Below are 17,634 nucleotides of genomic sequence, written 5' to 3' on the forward strand. Positions count from 1 at the left end.
TAAGCAGCTGTCCATTTTCGTGTAAAAACACATTATAGACTCAAAATTTCTTATTGTTTACATACTCTGCTCTGCTAAGATTACAGAAGAAACTCCCAGGAAAGTTACCATCTATCCCAGGGTCTGGGTGAAGTCTGTAGAGAAATTACTTGTACCCTTGTCCTTTCCTTCTCTTGCCTGCAAAGCTCAAGTTCTGAGTCCTCTCAAACCATGATCAGAATCCACCAGCACTAATTCCTTCACTATCTATTTTCTCATTGAGGTCCATGGTTTCCAAATCCTTAAGACATATAAATAATATTAATGATTCCTTTTGTTAACTGGCCCCCGGCCCATAATTTTTTTCCTCTGAAGAAAGGAGAAACTATGCAATATTTAAGAAAATGTTCCCATTTCCAGGGGCGCTTTATGCATAGATTGTTATCTTCTACAAATCAAAGAGAATGTGGGAATTGCAAGTAAATAACTTGGGTCAGTTTACCTCTGAAAACTACCTGAAAAGTTTAGCACAAGGCAGAGAGGACCAGTTCAGGTCACTCCAGGGTCCAAAGGTCAGGAAACATGTCAGTGAACTACAAACAAAAGGCAGCCAAAAGAAGCTTAGCTCAGTTCATCATCTGATGAATATCTGTTGATGTATCTTTCAGTTTATCTTCACACATCATTATCAGCATCATCAAGCATTTAAATCTGCCTTCCAAAGGCAGATATGACAAGCAGTTTGGTAATATTCCACACTATAACTTTGTTAAGAGTAGAAATCATTGTCTTTAATTTAAACTATCTTCCTCTAGAGGATTCAAAAAGTTAAAAAAAAAAAAAAACAGGGGCACCTGGGTGGCTCAGTCAATTAAGGGTCCAACTCTTGATCTCAGCTCAAGTGTTGATTTCAGGGTCATGAGTTCAAGCCCCAAACTGGGCTCCACCCTGGGTATGAAGCCTACTTAGAAAAAAAAAATTCACCATTGTGCATATCATGTAAGTATCATTGATTAATGTGGCAAGGATGTAGAAGATGCTTTCTCCCCTTCCCATTAAGAATATGAAGAGACTATGGAGAAGTGAAATGATTCTACAGGGGCACATACTTTGTGGCAACAGAAGAGTGGGGAGGAGATAAAAGATTTGAGTAAGAATAAGTCATGATGTAATAAAACAATAATAGAACCAAGACAAACTCCTAAATGCAGTAAGGAAATTTAAGTCACAATACCCTTTAATCCGCAGGTTGGTTCCTTCTGCTCTGGAGCTCTCTGACTCTGCCTCCTGTAAATGATGTGTGGGTGGTACTCTCCCTCAGTCAGTGGATGCTTTTTGACAGGCTCAATGAAGAAGTCTCCATGCGGTAGATGGAAAAATCCAGTCTGTAAATACACATAATGCAAAGGCCTATTTGAATCAATTCTGTATCTATGTAAAGACAATTAGTAAAGTGAAAATTACATAGATCACAGTGATCCCTAAAATTCATAAAACCAATGCTTTTATAGTCTGCCATCTGATGTCCCAGAAAAGCTACACATAAATAAGTTAATGAGATGTCATAGCTTATAGTCATAGTTATTCAATGTTTTGGGGTCATGGATCCCTTTGAGATTCCAATGAAAAAAGTATACCATACACATGTAACCAAATGTGGCACACAATTATGCAAATTCATCCCCCTGCCCCTAAAACCCATTGCTGGGTATCTAGGAATCTTAAGTTAAGCACCTATGCTTCTCAGTTGCCCTGTTATGGAGTTGGTACCTATACTCCATACTCCACTGAAAATTGTTTGGAACGTTTACCTGTATGTGGGTAGCCCAGCCTCACGTTCATATGGCTCCTTGACTTGAAATGATGCAATTCTGCTCTCAAGGAAACAAAGAACAGAATGCTGAGTCCCTGATCTGAGACTGAGTTTCCTGGAGTCTACAGTGCAAAGTCCTCTGTCAAGTTTCCAGGGGAAAGGGGCCACTCTCATTTCACAGTTATGGGAATCAGCAATATGCTGGAGAACGCCCATCAATGAGTAACTTCCTGGAGGTCAGGTCTAGAAGTGGTATATGCCTCAACTCTCTTTTCTCTTCAGGAAGTTTTCTTGGTCCCCATTTGAGATGTTTAGAAAACTCCTTTGCCAATGATCTCCTAGGATGGACTTAAATCTAAGGATCTGAGTTTTATATAAATGAAAAAAAGAGCTTGCCCTAGAAGACCTGCCTAAGGCATCATACTGAAGTGACCGGGAGCTCAGACTCTGGAATTTTAGTGGGTTCAATCCCAGCTCCTCCATATATTAGCATCGTGACCTTGGGCAAATGACTTGCTCAGTTTCAGCCTTCTCAAGTGAAAAGTGGGAATAATCAAATGTCGTTATGAAGACCAAATGAGTTAATGTATGCAAAGCTCTTAGAAGAGAGCCTGGCTCATAGTCTTATTGAACATTAAGCGTTTCCATATTTTATGTCATCTCATTGTATAGAATCAATATAGCCATTTAGTCAATAATAAGCTTGCAAAAGTAAACCTGGAAACACTGGAGGCTTAGGGAAACAGTGAAAGCTTCCAAGTCCAAGCCCCTCACTATACCTCAGCAAGCCAGGGCTGCCCTGCTCTGCAGACAAGTCTGAAGACTCTCTGAGCAGCCTCCACAGTCAACAGGCAAGAGGCGCTCCATGAAAGGAGGCTGCTCTCTATGGCCAGTCTCTAACTTGGGTGTCTTTCCAAAATATTTGCTTCATTAGACCAGTAATATAACCAGATCTTAACATAAATGTCACAACTGGCTTCCTGTTTTGATTACTGATGTTAAAATATCTTTAATAACAAGGGGAATAGGAAAAATGGCACACTTAACTGGCAGTCATAAGAACAGCTGTGTGGCTTTGAATAGGTCACCCAGCCGGTAAAACAGAGATAATGCCTACTACCTCACAGGGCTGTTAGATGAACCAAATCAGCTAAGGCTTATAAAAGTGCCAATGCAAAGTGCTTTACAAATGCAGGGTGGTAATGCTTTAACTACCACTAAATCAGCGGTTACATGTGACTTCAAATTTCTGACATTTCTTAGGAGACATGACTTTTTTCTCAGAATCTTTCTCTGAGGCCCATGGGATTGAGAGAACTAACAAGGTCCAGACTGTAATAAAATAGCTGTAAACAGACTCGTGCAGTGCTGAGATTTGGTTCCATTTCGACACTGAGACAGAGAACAGGGACATGAGGAGAATGTGAGCCTGTTGCTGATAAAGCTCATTTGTTCCACAGAAATAAAAACTCAAGGGGGGTGCCTGGGTGGCTCAGTTGGTTGAGCGTGCGACTTTGGCTCAGGTCATGCTCTCACAGCTCGTGAGTTTGAGCCCGCGTCGGGCTCTGTGCTGACAGCTCAGAGCTTGGAGCCTGCTTCCGATTCTGTGTCTCCCTCTCTCTCTGCCCCTAACCCACTTGTATTCTGTCTCTGTCTCTCTCAAAAATAAATAAACATTTTAAAAAATGTTTAAAAAAAGAAAGAAAGAAGAACTCAAGGACCCCCCAGGGAAAGCTGATGTGGGGTCCCTTTGTGCAACTGCTATCTACTTAATACTGATGTCCTTGAAGAGAAAAAATTCACCAACAAGAAGGATTTATTGGTATTTCTTTAGCCTTACATTTGGACTCAGGTAGTACAGAAGAAACAAATGGGGCTCCAGTTGAGAATATATAACTATTTACGAGTAACATGAATGAGAATGCACGCAAGCCAAACAAGCGTTTTCCCAAAGCACTTTTATCTGCATTCCTCCACGAGGCCAGCCTTGCCAGCCTGCACCCGAAAATCACCTGTTCAGTCTAAATATTCCTCAGAAGCTGGATGGTGACCTGAGAGAGCTGGCTGACTCACCAGCTGGAGGGGAAGAAGGACACCTGCTCACATGCATGGACCCCATGTGTGCGTCACACAGAAGAAGAGGGGATGAAGAGACATCCACTGGTTTGGAGGAGAGTGGGGTGGAAAGATTCCTAGCTGAGCTCTGCACCTCTCTCTCCACCAACACATAAACATAAAGCTGTATACAACTGGTATCCAGGTGGCTACAGTTTGTTGGTCTCTTCCCACCTAACCAGAGCCAGGTCATGCTGGAAGAACTCATCTATGGTTTGCTTTCCAGATGAAATACTGGCTCCATGCTTTCCTGAAGCTGAATGCCCAAGAGAATCACCTTCTATTACCAGTTCTGGATCTGAGCCAAAAAAGTCACTTTTCATTCCAAGCTGCTCTGTAATCTGCTCACCTTTCTTAGATCCTTGAAGGAGAATGGGAATAGACTCAAAAGAAGTATGTAACTCACTGGGGACTTGTACTCTGTTCCCAGAAGAACCAAGGCAGAATGAACCCCAGACATAAGCTCAAAGAAGACAAATTGGCCCTTTCTCTCCATTGTTATCTACTCTTCCCCCTCGGCATCCAGTAGTCTCAGCAAACTGCTAACTCCCTTTTGGAAACAAGCTCATGTCTTTGTTTTAACTAAGTTATAAATATCTATGAATGCTTCCTGAGGCTATCTTCTAAGAATTGTTTTAAATAAACTTTAATTTGAAGATTTATAAACATATGGAAAGATATACAAATCATAACTGTAAAGTCCCATAAATCTTTCACAGATGGAACACCTAAATAGAGAAAAAGAACATTCCCAGCAGCTGAGAAACTCCCTGTTCCCTTCCCAGTCAATACCATTCCCCAAGGGTAACCATTATTCTGATTTCTAACACTAATAAATTAATGTTAAGCCTATCCTTAATTCTTCATAGGAAGCATTACTTGACACAAAAGAAAAAAGTGTCTATTAATTGGTTTCAACTGTTAAAGACTGAACAAAGGAAAAGATTTTAAGGCAGGTGGATGTCTTAAAGCCTATTAAATCAGACTCTTCATATTGCTTTATGCTTGTCAGGCAAACTCAGCTGGTGGTGATGAGACAAGGGGCTGAGCCACCTTGGCGTGAGTCAGCTGTCATTGAACCTCTACTACTCTCTGCTAAGGAAAGGTGGGGAAGGACCTTCACAGAATCTTTGGATCCAATTTACTTTCCCTAGTCTCAGACTGAATAGTTGTCTACAACCTCTTCTCCACCCATCAAAAGTATTAGTCGTCTTGATGTAATTGACACCATACTTTAGTTACTGCAATGATTTGGGCCTAGTGGGAAACGGGCAGTGTCTCACAAGGAATTTGTGAATGGAGTGTTCTAGAATCACACAGCCTAGACACCCTGAAGAGTCACCTAACCTGTGCTGGCATGCTTTCCAGTTTTGCCACAGGTAAAACCCTGCAGACTGAAGAGTAACAACAATGGTATTGCAAACGACATAGGAGAGAACTGCCAAATCAGTTCCATCCCTCAGGACGCTGTGTAGCACAGCGGAAGCGGGTGCTATTCACATAGGAAAAAGCTGTGAATGTACCCCCCTGGAGCTGTGCAATGGAACAATGCTGCCAAAACTCATCATCCTGTCCTGGAAAGAAGTTCCTTTTCATTTGAAAATTTCAGAAGTTACCAGATCAACTTTTTCTTCCCATGGTAACAAAGACAACATGAGCAACATAATGGTTTGGGATAAAGAGGCACCCAAGATATTCGGGTATAGTGCATGAATCACTGGAAAAGATACCACCTGTCCCCCATTATAATACAGAGGAAAAGGATAAAAATGCATCCCCCAAATCATCCTTATAGATTATAAATCTGTATCTGTATCACTGGGCCATCCCTGTGCTAAGAGCTCTAAGAGGGGTAGTGACTCCTGCCCTCAAGGCTTATAATGCAGCCAGGAAGACAAGACTTGATATAGAGCACCCTCTAGAAAGGTGTGTATTGGTGAGGGGTACCTCCCTAGGTGCTAGAGATTCCAGTGCTGGGATTCAGGGAAGATGAAGCCCAGTGAGGGCGAGTGCTTTTAATGTTTATTCATTTTTTGACAGAGACAGCATGCTAGCAGGGGAGGGGCAGAGAGAGAGGGCGAGACAGAACCCAAAGCAGGCTCCAGGCTCTGAGCTGTCAGCACAGAGCCTGACACGGGGCTTGAACTCACAAACTGTGAGACCATGACCTGAGCTGAAGTCAACCGCTTAACCTACTGAGCCACCCAGGCGCCCCTCGAGGGCGAGTGCTTTTAAGAGGGCAAAAATAGAAGACTGCACTTCTAGTCTACAAAACACTTGGCAGAGCCCTAAAGCCATGACAGAACTATTAACATTTTTGTTGCTGGTCTGCAAGAGGCAGAGCGTTTTATCATTTAATATGTAACCAGGACCCCAAGTGAGAAGTCAAGAGATGACAGAAGCCACAAAATATAGATGTAAGACCACTGAGAAGATTCCTACAGGAATATCCCACCCTCTGCTGTGATCCCAAGAGTTCCCTGACATGGCTCCATGGAGCCAAAGGGGAGAGTGACTGGTAATGACATAGACTCATGAAGACTGTGCATATTAGTCTTGGCAGCACTAGTAATTCATGTGGTTTGAGGAGATAAAACTCAAGCCAGGAAGACATTCCCTGATGCATCCAACCTGGTAATTACCATATGTCAGGCAGATATTATAACAGTACAGATCTGGTCCCTATCTCCTGGAACTGTTGCCAAAGAGAACTTCCTGTGATGTGGAGATGTTTTATATCTGCACTGTCCAATTTGATAGCCATAAGCCTCATTTAACTTTTTTTAAAATTAAAAAAAAAATTTTAATGTTGAGACAGAGACAGAATGCAAGTGGGTTAGGGGCAGAGAGAGAGGGAGACACAGAATCAGAAGCAGGCTCCAGGCTCTGAGCTATCAGCACAGAGCCTGACATGGGGCTCGAACCCATGAGTTGTGAGATCATGACCTGAGCCAAAGTCGGATACTCAACCGACTGAGCCACCCAGGCCCCCCTTTTTCAAAATATTTTGAGTAGAGTTGACAGGTGTACAACATAGTGAGTCAGTAAGTCTATACATTATGCTATGCTCACTACAAGTGTAGTCACCATCTGTCACCATACAACGCTGTCACAGTATCATTGACTACATTATCTATGCTATACTTTTTATTTCCATGACTTGTTCATTTCATAACTGGAAGCTTATAGCTCCCACTCCCCTTCACCCATTTTTCTCATCCTCCCATCCCCCATACTCTCTGGCAACCATCAGTTCTGTCCTCTGTATTCAAAGGTCTGATTTTACTTTTTGTTTGTTTGTTGATTCATTTGTTTTGTTTTTAGTTTCTACATATGACTGAAATCATATAGTATTTGTCTTTTTCAGTATAACTTATTTCACTTAGCATAATATCTTCTAAGGTCTCTCCAAGTTGTCACAAATAGCAAGATCTCATTTTTTATGGCTGTGTAATATTATTCTGTGTGTGTGTGTGTGTGTGTGTGTGTGTACATCTTCTTTGTCCATTCATCTATCAATAGACATTCAGGTTGCTTGCATATCTTGGCTATTGTAAATAAAGCTGTAATGAACAGAGGATTGCATGTATCTTTTCAAAATAGTATTTTCATTTTATTCAGGTAAATACCCAGTAGTGGAATTATTGAATCATAGAACAAAGCTGGAAGTACCACAATTCCAGATTTTAAGATACACCATAAAGATGTATTAAGCAAAACAGTATGGTACTGGAATAAAAACAGACACCCAAATCAATCTTAGAAATAAACACTTGCTTATATGGTTAATTAATGTATGACAAAGAAGGCAAGAATCTACAGTGGGGAAGGACAGTCTCTTCAATAAATGGTGCTGGGAAAGCTGGACAGGAACATGCAAAAGAATGAAACCGGACCACTTTTTTACACCGTACACAAAAATAAACTCAAAATGGATTAAACACCTAAATGTGAGACCTAAAACAAAATCCTCGAAGAGAACACAAGGAGTAATTCCTTTGACATTGGCCATAGCAACATTTTTCTAGATAGGTGTCCTCACACAAGGAAAACAAAAGCAAAGGAAAACCATTGGGACTACATCAAAATAAAAAGCTTCTGCACAGTGAAGGGAAGCCACCAACAAAACAAAAAGGCAACCTACTTAATGGGAGAAGATAGTTTCAAAAGATATGTCTGATAAGGATAAACAAACACATAGAGAACTTCTACAACTCAACACCAAAAAAATATGATTAAAAAAATGGGGAGAGGACCTGAGTACACATTTTTCCAAAGAAGACATCCATATGGCCAACAGACACATGAAAAGATGCTCAACATGACTAATTATCAGGGAAATGCAAATCAAAACCACAATGAGATACCACCTTCAACCTGTCAGAATAGCTACTATCAAAAAGATAAGAAATAGCAAGTGGTAGTGAGGATGTGGAGAAAAAAGAACACTTGTGCACTATTGGTAGGAATGCAAATTGGTGCAGTCACTAGGGAAAACAGTATGGAAGCTCCCCCAAAAATTAAAAATAAAAATACCATATGATCCAATTTTATTTAACTTTAATTATTATCTTGAATTAAAACAGCCACAGGTGGTTAATAGCTACCATATTGGACCCGTATTTCTAGAGACTGGCTGACTAACAAAGGAGATCCACAGCATATGGATCATACAGTGATGAGGGCTGTAATCAAGGCAAATATGAAGACCTACTTTAAAAGAAAAACAGACAAGGGGCGCCTGGGTGGCTCAGTTGGTTGAGCGTCCGACTTCGGCTCAGGTCATGATCTCGAGGTCTGTGAGTTCAAGCCCCGCGTCGGGCTCTGTGCTGACAGCTGGGAGCCTGGAGCCTGTTTCGGATTCTGTGTCTCCCTCTCTCTCTGACCCTCCCCTGTTTGTACTCTGTCTCTCTCTGTCTCAAAAATAAATAAAAACGTTAAAAAAAATTAAAAGAAAAACAAACAAATGTGACATTTCACTATAACAGTTTGTTTTTCGAGATCAAGTCAATCAGGAGTCAGTTTGAAAACACCAATGTACTGCACACAGACTTCGGAGAATTGAGAGAGAGAAGTAAGTATTAAAAAATGCAACATTTGCCAAAATTAAAATGAATCATCAAGAGCAAATTTGGCAGGAGAAGGACTGTGAGAGGGGGCTGCCATTGTCCTGAGACCAGAATGGAAGGGGCGTGGATGTCCCAGCAGGAGCTTGGGACTGGAGTCGTGATCATATAGAATTGGAAGCCAGGCTCCACTTATAGAAGGAGTTGTTCCTCTGGGAGCTCTGGAATGTCAACCTACATGTCCTCACACGTCTCCCATGCCCTTCAGAGAAGCCTGCCACAACCCTAACATACAAAAGACCAATCCCACTCACTGGCTGGCAATTTGGAGTCTAAATAGTAGGAAAAAAAATCCCTTCACTTAAAAAAAGTTAATGAAATGGATTCCAAAACAAATATAAGATGAAAAATCCATTACAGGGTTTAATGGAAATAGCATGAGCTGTGTGATCTTGGTCAAATTAGTCAATACAGGGAGCCCCAGTTTTCTCATCTGTAAAGTGGGGCAAAATCTGCCTTAATTTGCAGGGTTGTATCTATCAGAGATGTCATATGTAAAGTTCCCAGCAGAAGGCTTTACAATATTTACTGGTACTCAATAAATGCACTGTAGCTGTCATAGCATCATCCACAGTAAGCATAATAATACATAGTGGTGAGGAAAGAAAGTCTCTCAAGTCTACCTGCTTGGTTTGTCTCTTAGCTGCAAGTAACTTAACTTCTCTCTGGGCCTCAGTTTGCTCATCTGAAAAATATGCATAGTGAGAGTAACTTGTTAACTTATTAAAACTTATTGTGTATATTAAATGAGTCAGTATAAAGCACCTGAATGAATGTTAGCACATAAGTGCCTAATAACAGTTAGTATGATAGCCTACGGAACATTTCCCACAGATGCCTGACGTGATGGTTAATTTTATGTCTTGACTGGACATGGAATGCCTTGATTAAATATTATTTCTGCATGTGTCTGTGAGGGTGTTTTCATATGACATTAGCATTTTAATCAGTGGGACCCAGTAAAGTAAAATGCCCTCCCCACTATGGGGTGGCCATCATCCGACCCCTTGAGAGTCAGATCTTCTCTGGCCCTCAGACAGGAACTTATACACCATCAGTTCCCTTGCTTCTCAGGCCTCAGACTCACACTAAATTATGCAATGGTTTGCTTGGTTTTCTAGCTTGCAGATTGTGGGAGTTTGCAGCTTCCATAACTGTGCAAGCCAATTCTTGACGATAAATCTCTATATGTACGTATGTCTATATTACACTAACTAGGGAAGAATCAGTGGTGATGGGGTGTACACGGAGTTATGTGGAAAAAATCTGAAAGGAGACAGAATTAACAGATTTCACGTTCTTCCTTTGCTGATAGTCTGAGAGCTAGAAGTGATGGTGGAGGCCTTCTAATCAAACCTGTGACACATCACAGGTTTGTCAGCCTGGAAAGTCGATTCTCGGGCAGAATCAAGCTTAATTCCCAAAATGGGATTTCTCCAAATGAATTAAGGCCGAAATCTTCAATACAATTAATTTCAAGTCTCTAGGTCAACCATGGATGCCAAGTCCTGGCCTCTTTTCTCCCTGAAAATAGTATCTACAGCACAGGTTTTCTGCCAAACTTTGGAGACAAGGCTGAGTGAACAGTCAACTCCAGCACTAACAAGCAGTGGAGCTTTGCACAAGTAATTTGGTCTCTCTGAGACCTCGGTTTCCTCATCTGTAAAATGGTGATGACAACATGTTCTTTGCTGAGGAGACTTAGTAAGAACTGAACAAGGTAATACGTGAAAATTACTACAAACAGTGCCTGGCCTTCAGTAAATGTGGCTGTCTCTTATGGATTTCCTCAAGGTGATGGTATTGGGACTCTTCTCTGTGACTAAGTCACTTCTTCATCTTGCAGCATGGTAAACACAGTGGTTGACTTTGAAAGTACTCAGGTTTTGGTTCCAGAAGTAAGGGTAGAAAGGCTGTCTCCCAATTCGTGTTCTCACCGGATAGTACCGGGAACTAAGTACTTTTATTCCATTATAATTTCCAAGCGTTGTTCACATAGATTCCCTGACTGTTGTTCTTAGGGAAGAAAGGCTAAGTCTCTGACAGAAGAGCCATTCATCCCACTAAAGTGGATCTTTAGAAATAAAACTGCAATCACCAAACAGAACAAGACATCAGATGACCTACTGATTTCTAATTTTAGTGTGCAAAGGAATCATGGAAAGCTTATTAAAAATGCATATGCCAAGGAGTCTTGACCAGAGATTCTCATCGGTATGTCTAATATGAACCCAGGAATCTGCATTTTAGCTAGCACTCTGGGATTTTTGGTAGAAATAATCCATGTATCACACTTTGGGAAACATGACACTATTCTGTTAGATGGTGCTTGATTATTTTTCTCTTCTTCCACCGTCAAACCAGTATAACACTAAGGTTATGGAGAAATATTAGCAATGACCCCAATTAAACACTGAGTTCATCTCAATTAAAAGAAGTTTCAGCTGTAACAATTGTTGATTGCAGTTTGTGGAAAATGTTCCCCTGAATCTGAGGTTCACAGACAATGCCCATAACATCTTGGCAGATCAGGGTGATAAAAAAGGTCAAAAAAATTTAAAACATTCTAGGAAGTAGATTCTCTAATTGAATAAATGTTTTTGGATTTGAAATGTGGGATCATTTCACATTAAGAAGAAGCTTCCCTGACAGAAATGCCGAAGAACCCTTCCAAACCTGTTATTCTCGAAAATTAAAAAAGGAATTCGTTACATCTCAAACCATACATCCCTAGATAAGCTAAGACAACCAAGGAGCACCAGCTAAGACACACTGTAGCAACCAAAACTCATCAGAACTCTTCCACACTGCCTTCAGGGACAGGGCGGGAGCCTCATGGATGATAGTGACTTACAAAATGGTCTCAGTCCTGAGCAAAAAGAGAGATGCCAGAGACTTAAGGTCATTTGGGACTACTTCTCCTTCTCTCAATAATCTTCAATCAGATAAATATCCTGTTTCTCAGAATTTCTCTACAGCTTTGCCTCTGGGTGTGAGGAGGGGCGGCTCTAAGCAGCCATCCATATTTGCCATCACCAGAAAATGAGGAGCCCGACTAAAAAGAAGTGGGGGGAAACTGCCAGCATATTGGAGGCCCAGGAAACATGTTATTAGGGAGAACAACAGGGGAGAACCAGCTTCGCGGCAGTGGGAGCATTCTCTCCCATGGAGACCAGAAAACTGTGATGGCAGATTTAGCCAAGATACAGCATTATTTTGTCATGATGTCCCAGCAGGTCACCCTTCTCAGTCCAGAAACCATCCTCCACGGGAAGGATACAAAGCCCTTCCTGGGCCGTGGAGAACACGGCCCTGGTTCTGCTTCTCCCACCATGATGGGCAACAATCCCTGCCTGGGAAGTGCTCCGACTCCTGGAGGAAAAAGCAAAGCAGCCAGCCAGGACTGTTGCCATGGCCACCAAAGTGGTTTTGGTCTGATACGTACCATTCCGGGGACGTTTAACGGTGGCTTAGAGCCAAAGGTGGACGTCTTCTCTGGTGAACTAGTGATGGGAATAGGCAAACCATGAGGGAATGTGATAGATGTTAACTTCACTAAGCGCCACAGCAGAAGAAGGGTTAAAACAGGAAGAGAAAGAAGGTCTAGTGTGAGACGTTTATATCCTCATTACATCTCTAAAATGAAAAGATAAAAAAAAAAAAAAAAAAAAAAAAAAAAAAGATTTGCCTTCCAAGGGCTCTTTCATTAAAGAATAAGTCCACACTCACTGTCTCTGCTTTCTAAACTCCCCTGAAGTCACAAATGTAGCAGAATGAACTTTAGTTATTCCTAATCCCCCACTGCCCTGTAACAACAGGTCAAAAAGTAACTAACATTTTTAGCCAAGGACACACAAATTCTTCTTTCTCAGTAGAGCAGAATTTTACATCCTTGAAGACAACATTAAAGTGGTAGGGGGAAGGGGAATACCATCTCAGAAAAATCCTAAATGACTGTGCTTCAGAAAGAAGGGAGTAGGGGCACCTGGGTGGCTCAGTCAATTAAGCGGCCTACTCTTGATTTTGGCTCAGGTCATGATCTCAAGGTTCATGGGTTCGAGCCCCGTGTCAGGCTCCAGGCTGACAAGTGCGAAGCCTGCTTGGGTTTCTCTTTTTCCGTCTCTCTCTGCCCCTCCCCCACTTGTGTGCTTGCATACTCTGTCTCTCTCTCTCTCAAAATAAATAAACTTAAAAAGAAAGAAAGAAAGAAAGAAAGAAGTAGTTGAGAGTCCTGGAAATAATCCAGGTGTAGAAAGCAGCCCCTGGAGGGGCGCCTGGGTGGCTCAGTCGGTTGAATGTCTGACTTCGGCTCAGGTCATGATCTCTCAGTCTGTGAGTTCCAGCCCCGCGTCGGGCTCTGTGCTGACAGCTCAGAGCCTGGAGCCTACTTCGGATTCCATGTCTCCCTCTCTCTCTCTGCCCCTCCCCTGCTCTCTCTCTCTCTCTCTCTGTCAAAAATAAATAAACATTAAAAGAAAGCAGCCCCTGGAGATGGAGGGGCTGGAAGGGAAAGGATCCGCAGAAGATCCAAGATGGAATCATTTCTTCATATGAGAAATGGGGAATGCCTACTTGATAAAGAATAAAGGAACCATTATGAAGAACCTATTACAACAGCTGGCACATAGCATTAATTCAGAAATAAGAGTGGCTTTCTCTAAAATCAGAGAATCTTATCCTAAGACACTTCAAGGATTCAATTTTTCAGCTGATACTGGAACTATGTCCTCAACTCCACTCATCCACACCACAAATGCTCTTCTGCCAAGGAGAGATAAGTTCCTAAGGTATCCACTTTGGTTAAATTATTTTAACTATTAGAAATCCTTTCCCTTTGTGGTGTTAGAAAATCTGTGTCCCTATAACTCCCACTCATCATCTTAGTTCTGCCTTCTGGAGTCATACCGGAATATGTCTATATCTTTTATTCATAGTATCTATGTAAATATATTGGATACCATTCGTCAGGTGCCACTAGGACGTCTCTTTTCAGGGTACATATTTCCATTTCCTTCAACCCTTTTTTACTTCCTGTTGTGCCAATCCATCTGGTAAACCTCCCTGCAACCATACTATAGCTGGTCAATATTTCTTTTAAAATTACACAAGAATTGGGCATGGAGAGTCCAGCAGTTCAATGCCATCATCTCTGGAGAAATAAAATAGTGGGAAAGGTATATTTTTTTCCTTCACAATAATCAAATTCTTCAGGGAAGAAATTAGTAAGGCAAAAATTTGGTCTAATAAAGGACTTACTTCTCTTACTAGGGCTTAACAAAAATATCTATTTTCTCCATGGTATTACATGGGGTCCAGGAAATGAGCTCTAGAATTGAGCAAAATACATCGTGACACCACTGATGATAGAATGCCTCAGTGCTCGCTGACGTTTAATGACTTTTTTTTTCTTCAACAGGCCCTGAGCTGACCAGACATCTTTTTCATTAGAGTTTGATTTCCCTGCCATTCTGCCCATTCCTTCAGCATCGGAGTGGAGAAGGCCCATAACCAATTAATGGCGGTGCTGTCCGGGGTATGAAGACACCACACCAAAACCAGCCCTCTGCAAACAGTTCCAATATGTCTGCAAAATGACAGGCAGTGCCTGGATATTACATTTCAGGGCAAAGGTTGATTTCGAGAGTACATAGCAATGATTTTTTTTCCCCCAATGTTTTATTTCAAAGAATTTCCAAAGTACAGAGAATTCAAGGATTAGTATAATAAACACCCATATGCCACCACCTAGATTCAACAAATATTAGTATTTTTCCTCCTCTGAAATGGACATGCTGCATTATTTGAAGATAACTTGCAGAGACTGTGGGAATCCAGCATTAAATACTTCAGTACGCTTGTCCAAAGAAGCAGACATTCTCTTATTCAATCACAGTTCCATTACCTCACCTAAGAAAATTCGTAACAATTCCACAACATAACCAAATTTTCATTCCACTTCCAAATTTCCCAGTGTCCCCAAAATGTCTTTTAGAGCTATTCACTGTTCGTTTGTAATCTAGAGTCTAATAAAGTTTACTACAATGCATTTCGTTGTTATATAATAAGTTATTTTTTTTAATACTTCATATTACCCCAAGCACATAGCTTTAAAAAGTAGAATATTTATTAAAAGCCTGTTATGAAAAACAAGAATCTTCTGCTCTACTGCACCCAATCCCCAGAGGTAATGACTTTTGGCTTTTTTAACTTTATTCTTCTGGAAGCTATCGCTGTATTTCTAAATAACATGCTGTGCTTTTTTTTTTAAATCAGTTTTAGACATTTTCTGAAGTACTGTGCCTGCCATAATAGATGACTCTCTTACACAATTCCTCTGCCATTCTCCCAATATCATTACTTCCATCAAACTAATACATACAACTCTATTTACATTATTAAAACAGCATCAAGACAAACCTGGTCCTCAGCCAGTATGTACTGATACAACTTGCCAGCCAGTACTATTCTCCCAGGTTGGTCTCTATGCCACACAGGTACTAGTAGCTTCTTTCTTGTACAGCTTTTTCTTTCCTTGGAACTCTTATCTTTTCTTATTGCATCACCTCCTTTGTTACTACAGTTCATCTTTTTTTTTTTTTTTAATTTTTTTTTCAACGTTTTTTATTTATTTTTGGGACAGAGAGAGACAGAGCATGAACGGGGGAGGGTCAGAGAGAGAGGGAGACACAGAATCGGAAACAGGCTCCAGGCTCCGAGCCATCAGCCCAGAGCCTGACACGGGGCTCGAACTCATGGACCGCGAGATCGTGACCTGGCTGAAGTCGGACGCTTAACCGACTGCGCCACCCAGGCGCCCCCAGTTCATCTTTTTAAAATCCCCAGCATACCAGGCATTATTATATGGAATTCCCTTTTTTTTTTTAAATTTGTTTTAATGTTTTATTTAGTTTTGACTGAGAGAGAGAGAGACAGAGCATGAGCGGGGGAGGGGTAGAGAGAGAGGGAGGCACAGAATCTGAAGCAGGCTCCAGGCTCTGAGCTGTCAGCACAGAGCCCCACGCGGGGCTGGAACTCACGGACCACGAGATCATGACCTGAGCCGAAGTCGGACAGTCAACCGACTGAGCCACCCAGGCGCCCCCCCCCTTTTTTTTTTAAGTTTATTTATTTATTTTGAGAGAGAGAGAGACCGTGCACATGTGAGTGAAAGAGCAGACCTAGGCCGGCTGACTAGTGACTATGTCCCCGACATGGCCACAGAAAGAAGTTCCTGCTCAAACCTCAGAACAGGCCTCCTCCCCTTAAGTAACTTACCGATTGATGCCTTCTTCCGAAGTCTGAGGTGGGAGGAAGGGGAGTGTGAGAGGCGTGGAAAGTGTGAGTAGAAGAGAGAGGGCTTCTCTCAGGTAGGGGCCAGAGGCAGGAGCCCTCAACCCTGTCCAGGCTTAGAATGACCCGGGAGCATTTTACCCCTCCCCAAACCAATTAATCAGAGTCTCTGGGGATGGTGTTTGGTGCTAGGTATTTATATAGCACAGCAAGGCTGACAGCCAATGGTTAACAGGTGACCAGTGAGAAATGTTCTGTATACACTGAGGCCAAACATGTTAGAGATCCTCAGACACAGTGGTTCTTAAACTTCAGGTGCATCAGAATCTCTTGGAAGACTTGTTCAAACACAGATTGCTGAGCCCCACCCCCGGAGTTTCTGATTCAGTGGGTCTATGACCACCAGGCCCAACATTTGCATTTTTAACAAGTTCCAGGTGACGCTGATAATTGCTGATCTGGGACCACACTTTGGCAGCGAATCGGCTGAGTCCACGACCCTTCCCCAGCCAATCGGCTAAGGCCATGATCCCTATAAAACCTTTGTGCTTTTGAAACTCCCTCTCCCCCTCCCTCCCCCTCCCTCCCCCTCCCCTCCCTCCCCCTCCCTCCCCCACCCCTCCCTCCCCCTCCCTCCCCCTCCCTCCCCCCCCCTCGGGTATCTCACTGCTGCGTGGGTGCAGGTAGGAGATTGAGCTCGAGCTAGCTAGCTCGAATAAAGACTCTTTGCTTTTGCATCGGACTCAGCTCCCTGGTGGTCTTTGGGGATCACGAATTCTGGGCACAACAGTGAACAGGGGGTGGGAGCAGAGAGTGAGAGACAGAATCCCAAGGAGGCTCTGTGCTGTCAGCTCAAAGCCCTACTCAGGGCTTAATCTCACCAACCGTGAGATCATGACCTGAGCCAAAATAGTCAAAGGCTTAACTGACTGAGCCACCCAGGCATCCCTGGGGCTCTCCTTTTTCTTGGAAGTCTTCCCTGGAGCTCTTCATTTCCTTGTGGCTCCCAGGCCAGCCCCCAGCCCCCAGCCATCATCCAGGGACTCTGTGTAGGGCACCTCCAAGTGAGATCCACTGATTTCAAGGCTCTCATATTGGCATGTCTGCTTTATCCAGCATGCAATTTTTAAATTGAGAAATCTAATCTTTCCTGACTCTCCATCCTTTTGGAAGAACCTCCACCTCTCTCCCCAGAAGGTTCAGGAATCTTCTCTTTACCCACCCTACTTGGAAATTTCACAATGAAGTGCCTTTGAGGGAGCCTTCTAACACCCATTGTACTCAACACTCAATGTACCTTTCATTCTGGAC

General features: G+C 42.3%; 1 protein-coding gene across 1 annotated transcript in view; it reads right to left on the reverse strand.

Annotated features, from left to right (window-relative positions):
• ADAMTS12 (ADAM metallopeptidase with thrombospondin type 1 motif 12) overlaps positions 1-17,634 on the reverse strand; it is a 330,050-nt gene that overhangs the window by 206,461 nt on the left and 105,955 nt on the right. The window contains exon 3 of the mRNA XM_078444728.2: positions 1,214-1,364. Within this exon, the coding sequence (XP_078300854.2) occupies positions 1,214-1,364 (151 nt within the window). The remainder of the gene's footprint in view (positions 1-1,213; positions 1,365-17,634) is intronic.

This window comes from Panthera onca, chromosome A1 (genome assembly GCF_046562875.1).
Source record: "Panthera onca isolate mPanOnc1 chromosome A1, mPanOnc1 haplotype 2, whole genome shotgun sequence".
Classification (NCBI taxonomy): Eukaryota; Metazoa; Chordata; class Mammalia; order Carnivora; family Felidae; genus Panthera; species Panthera onca.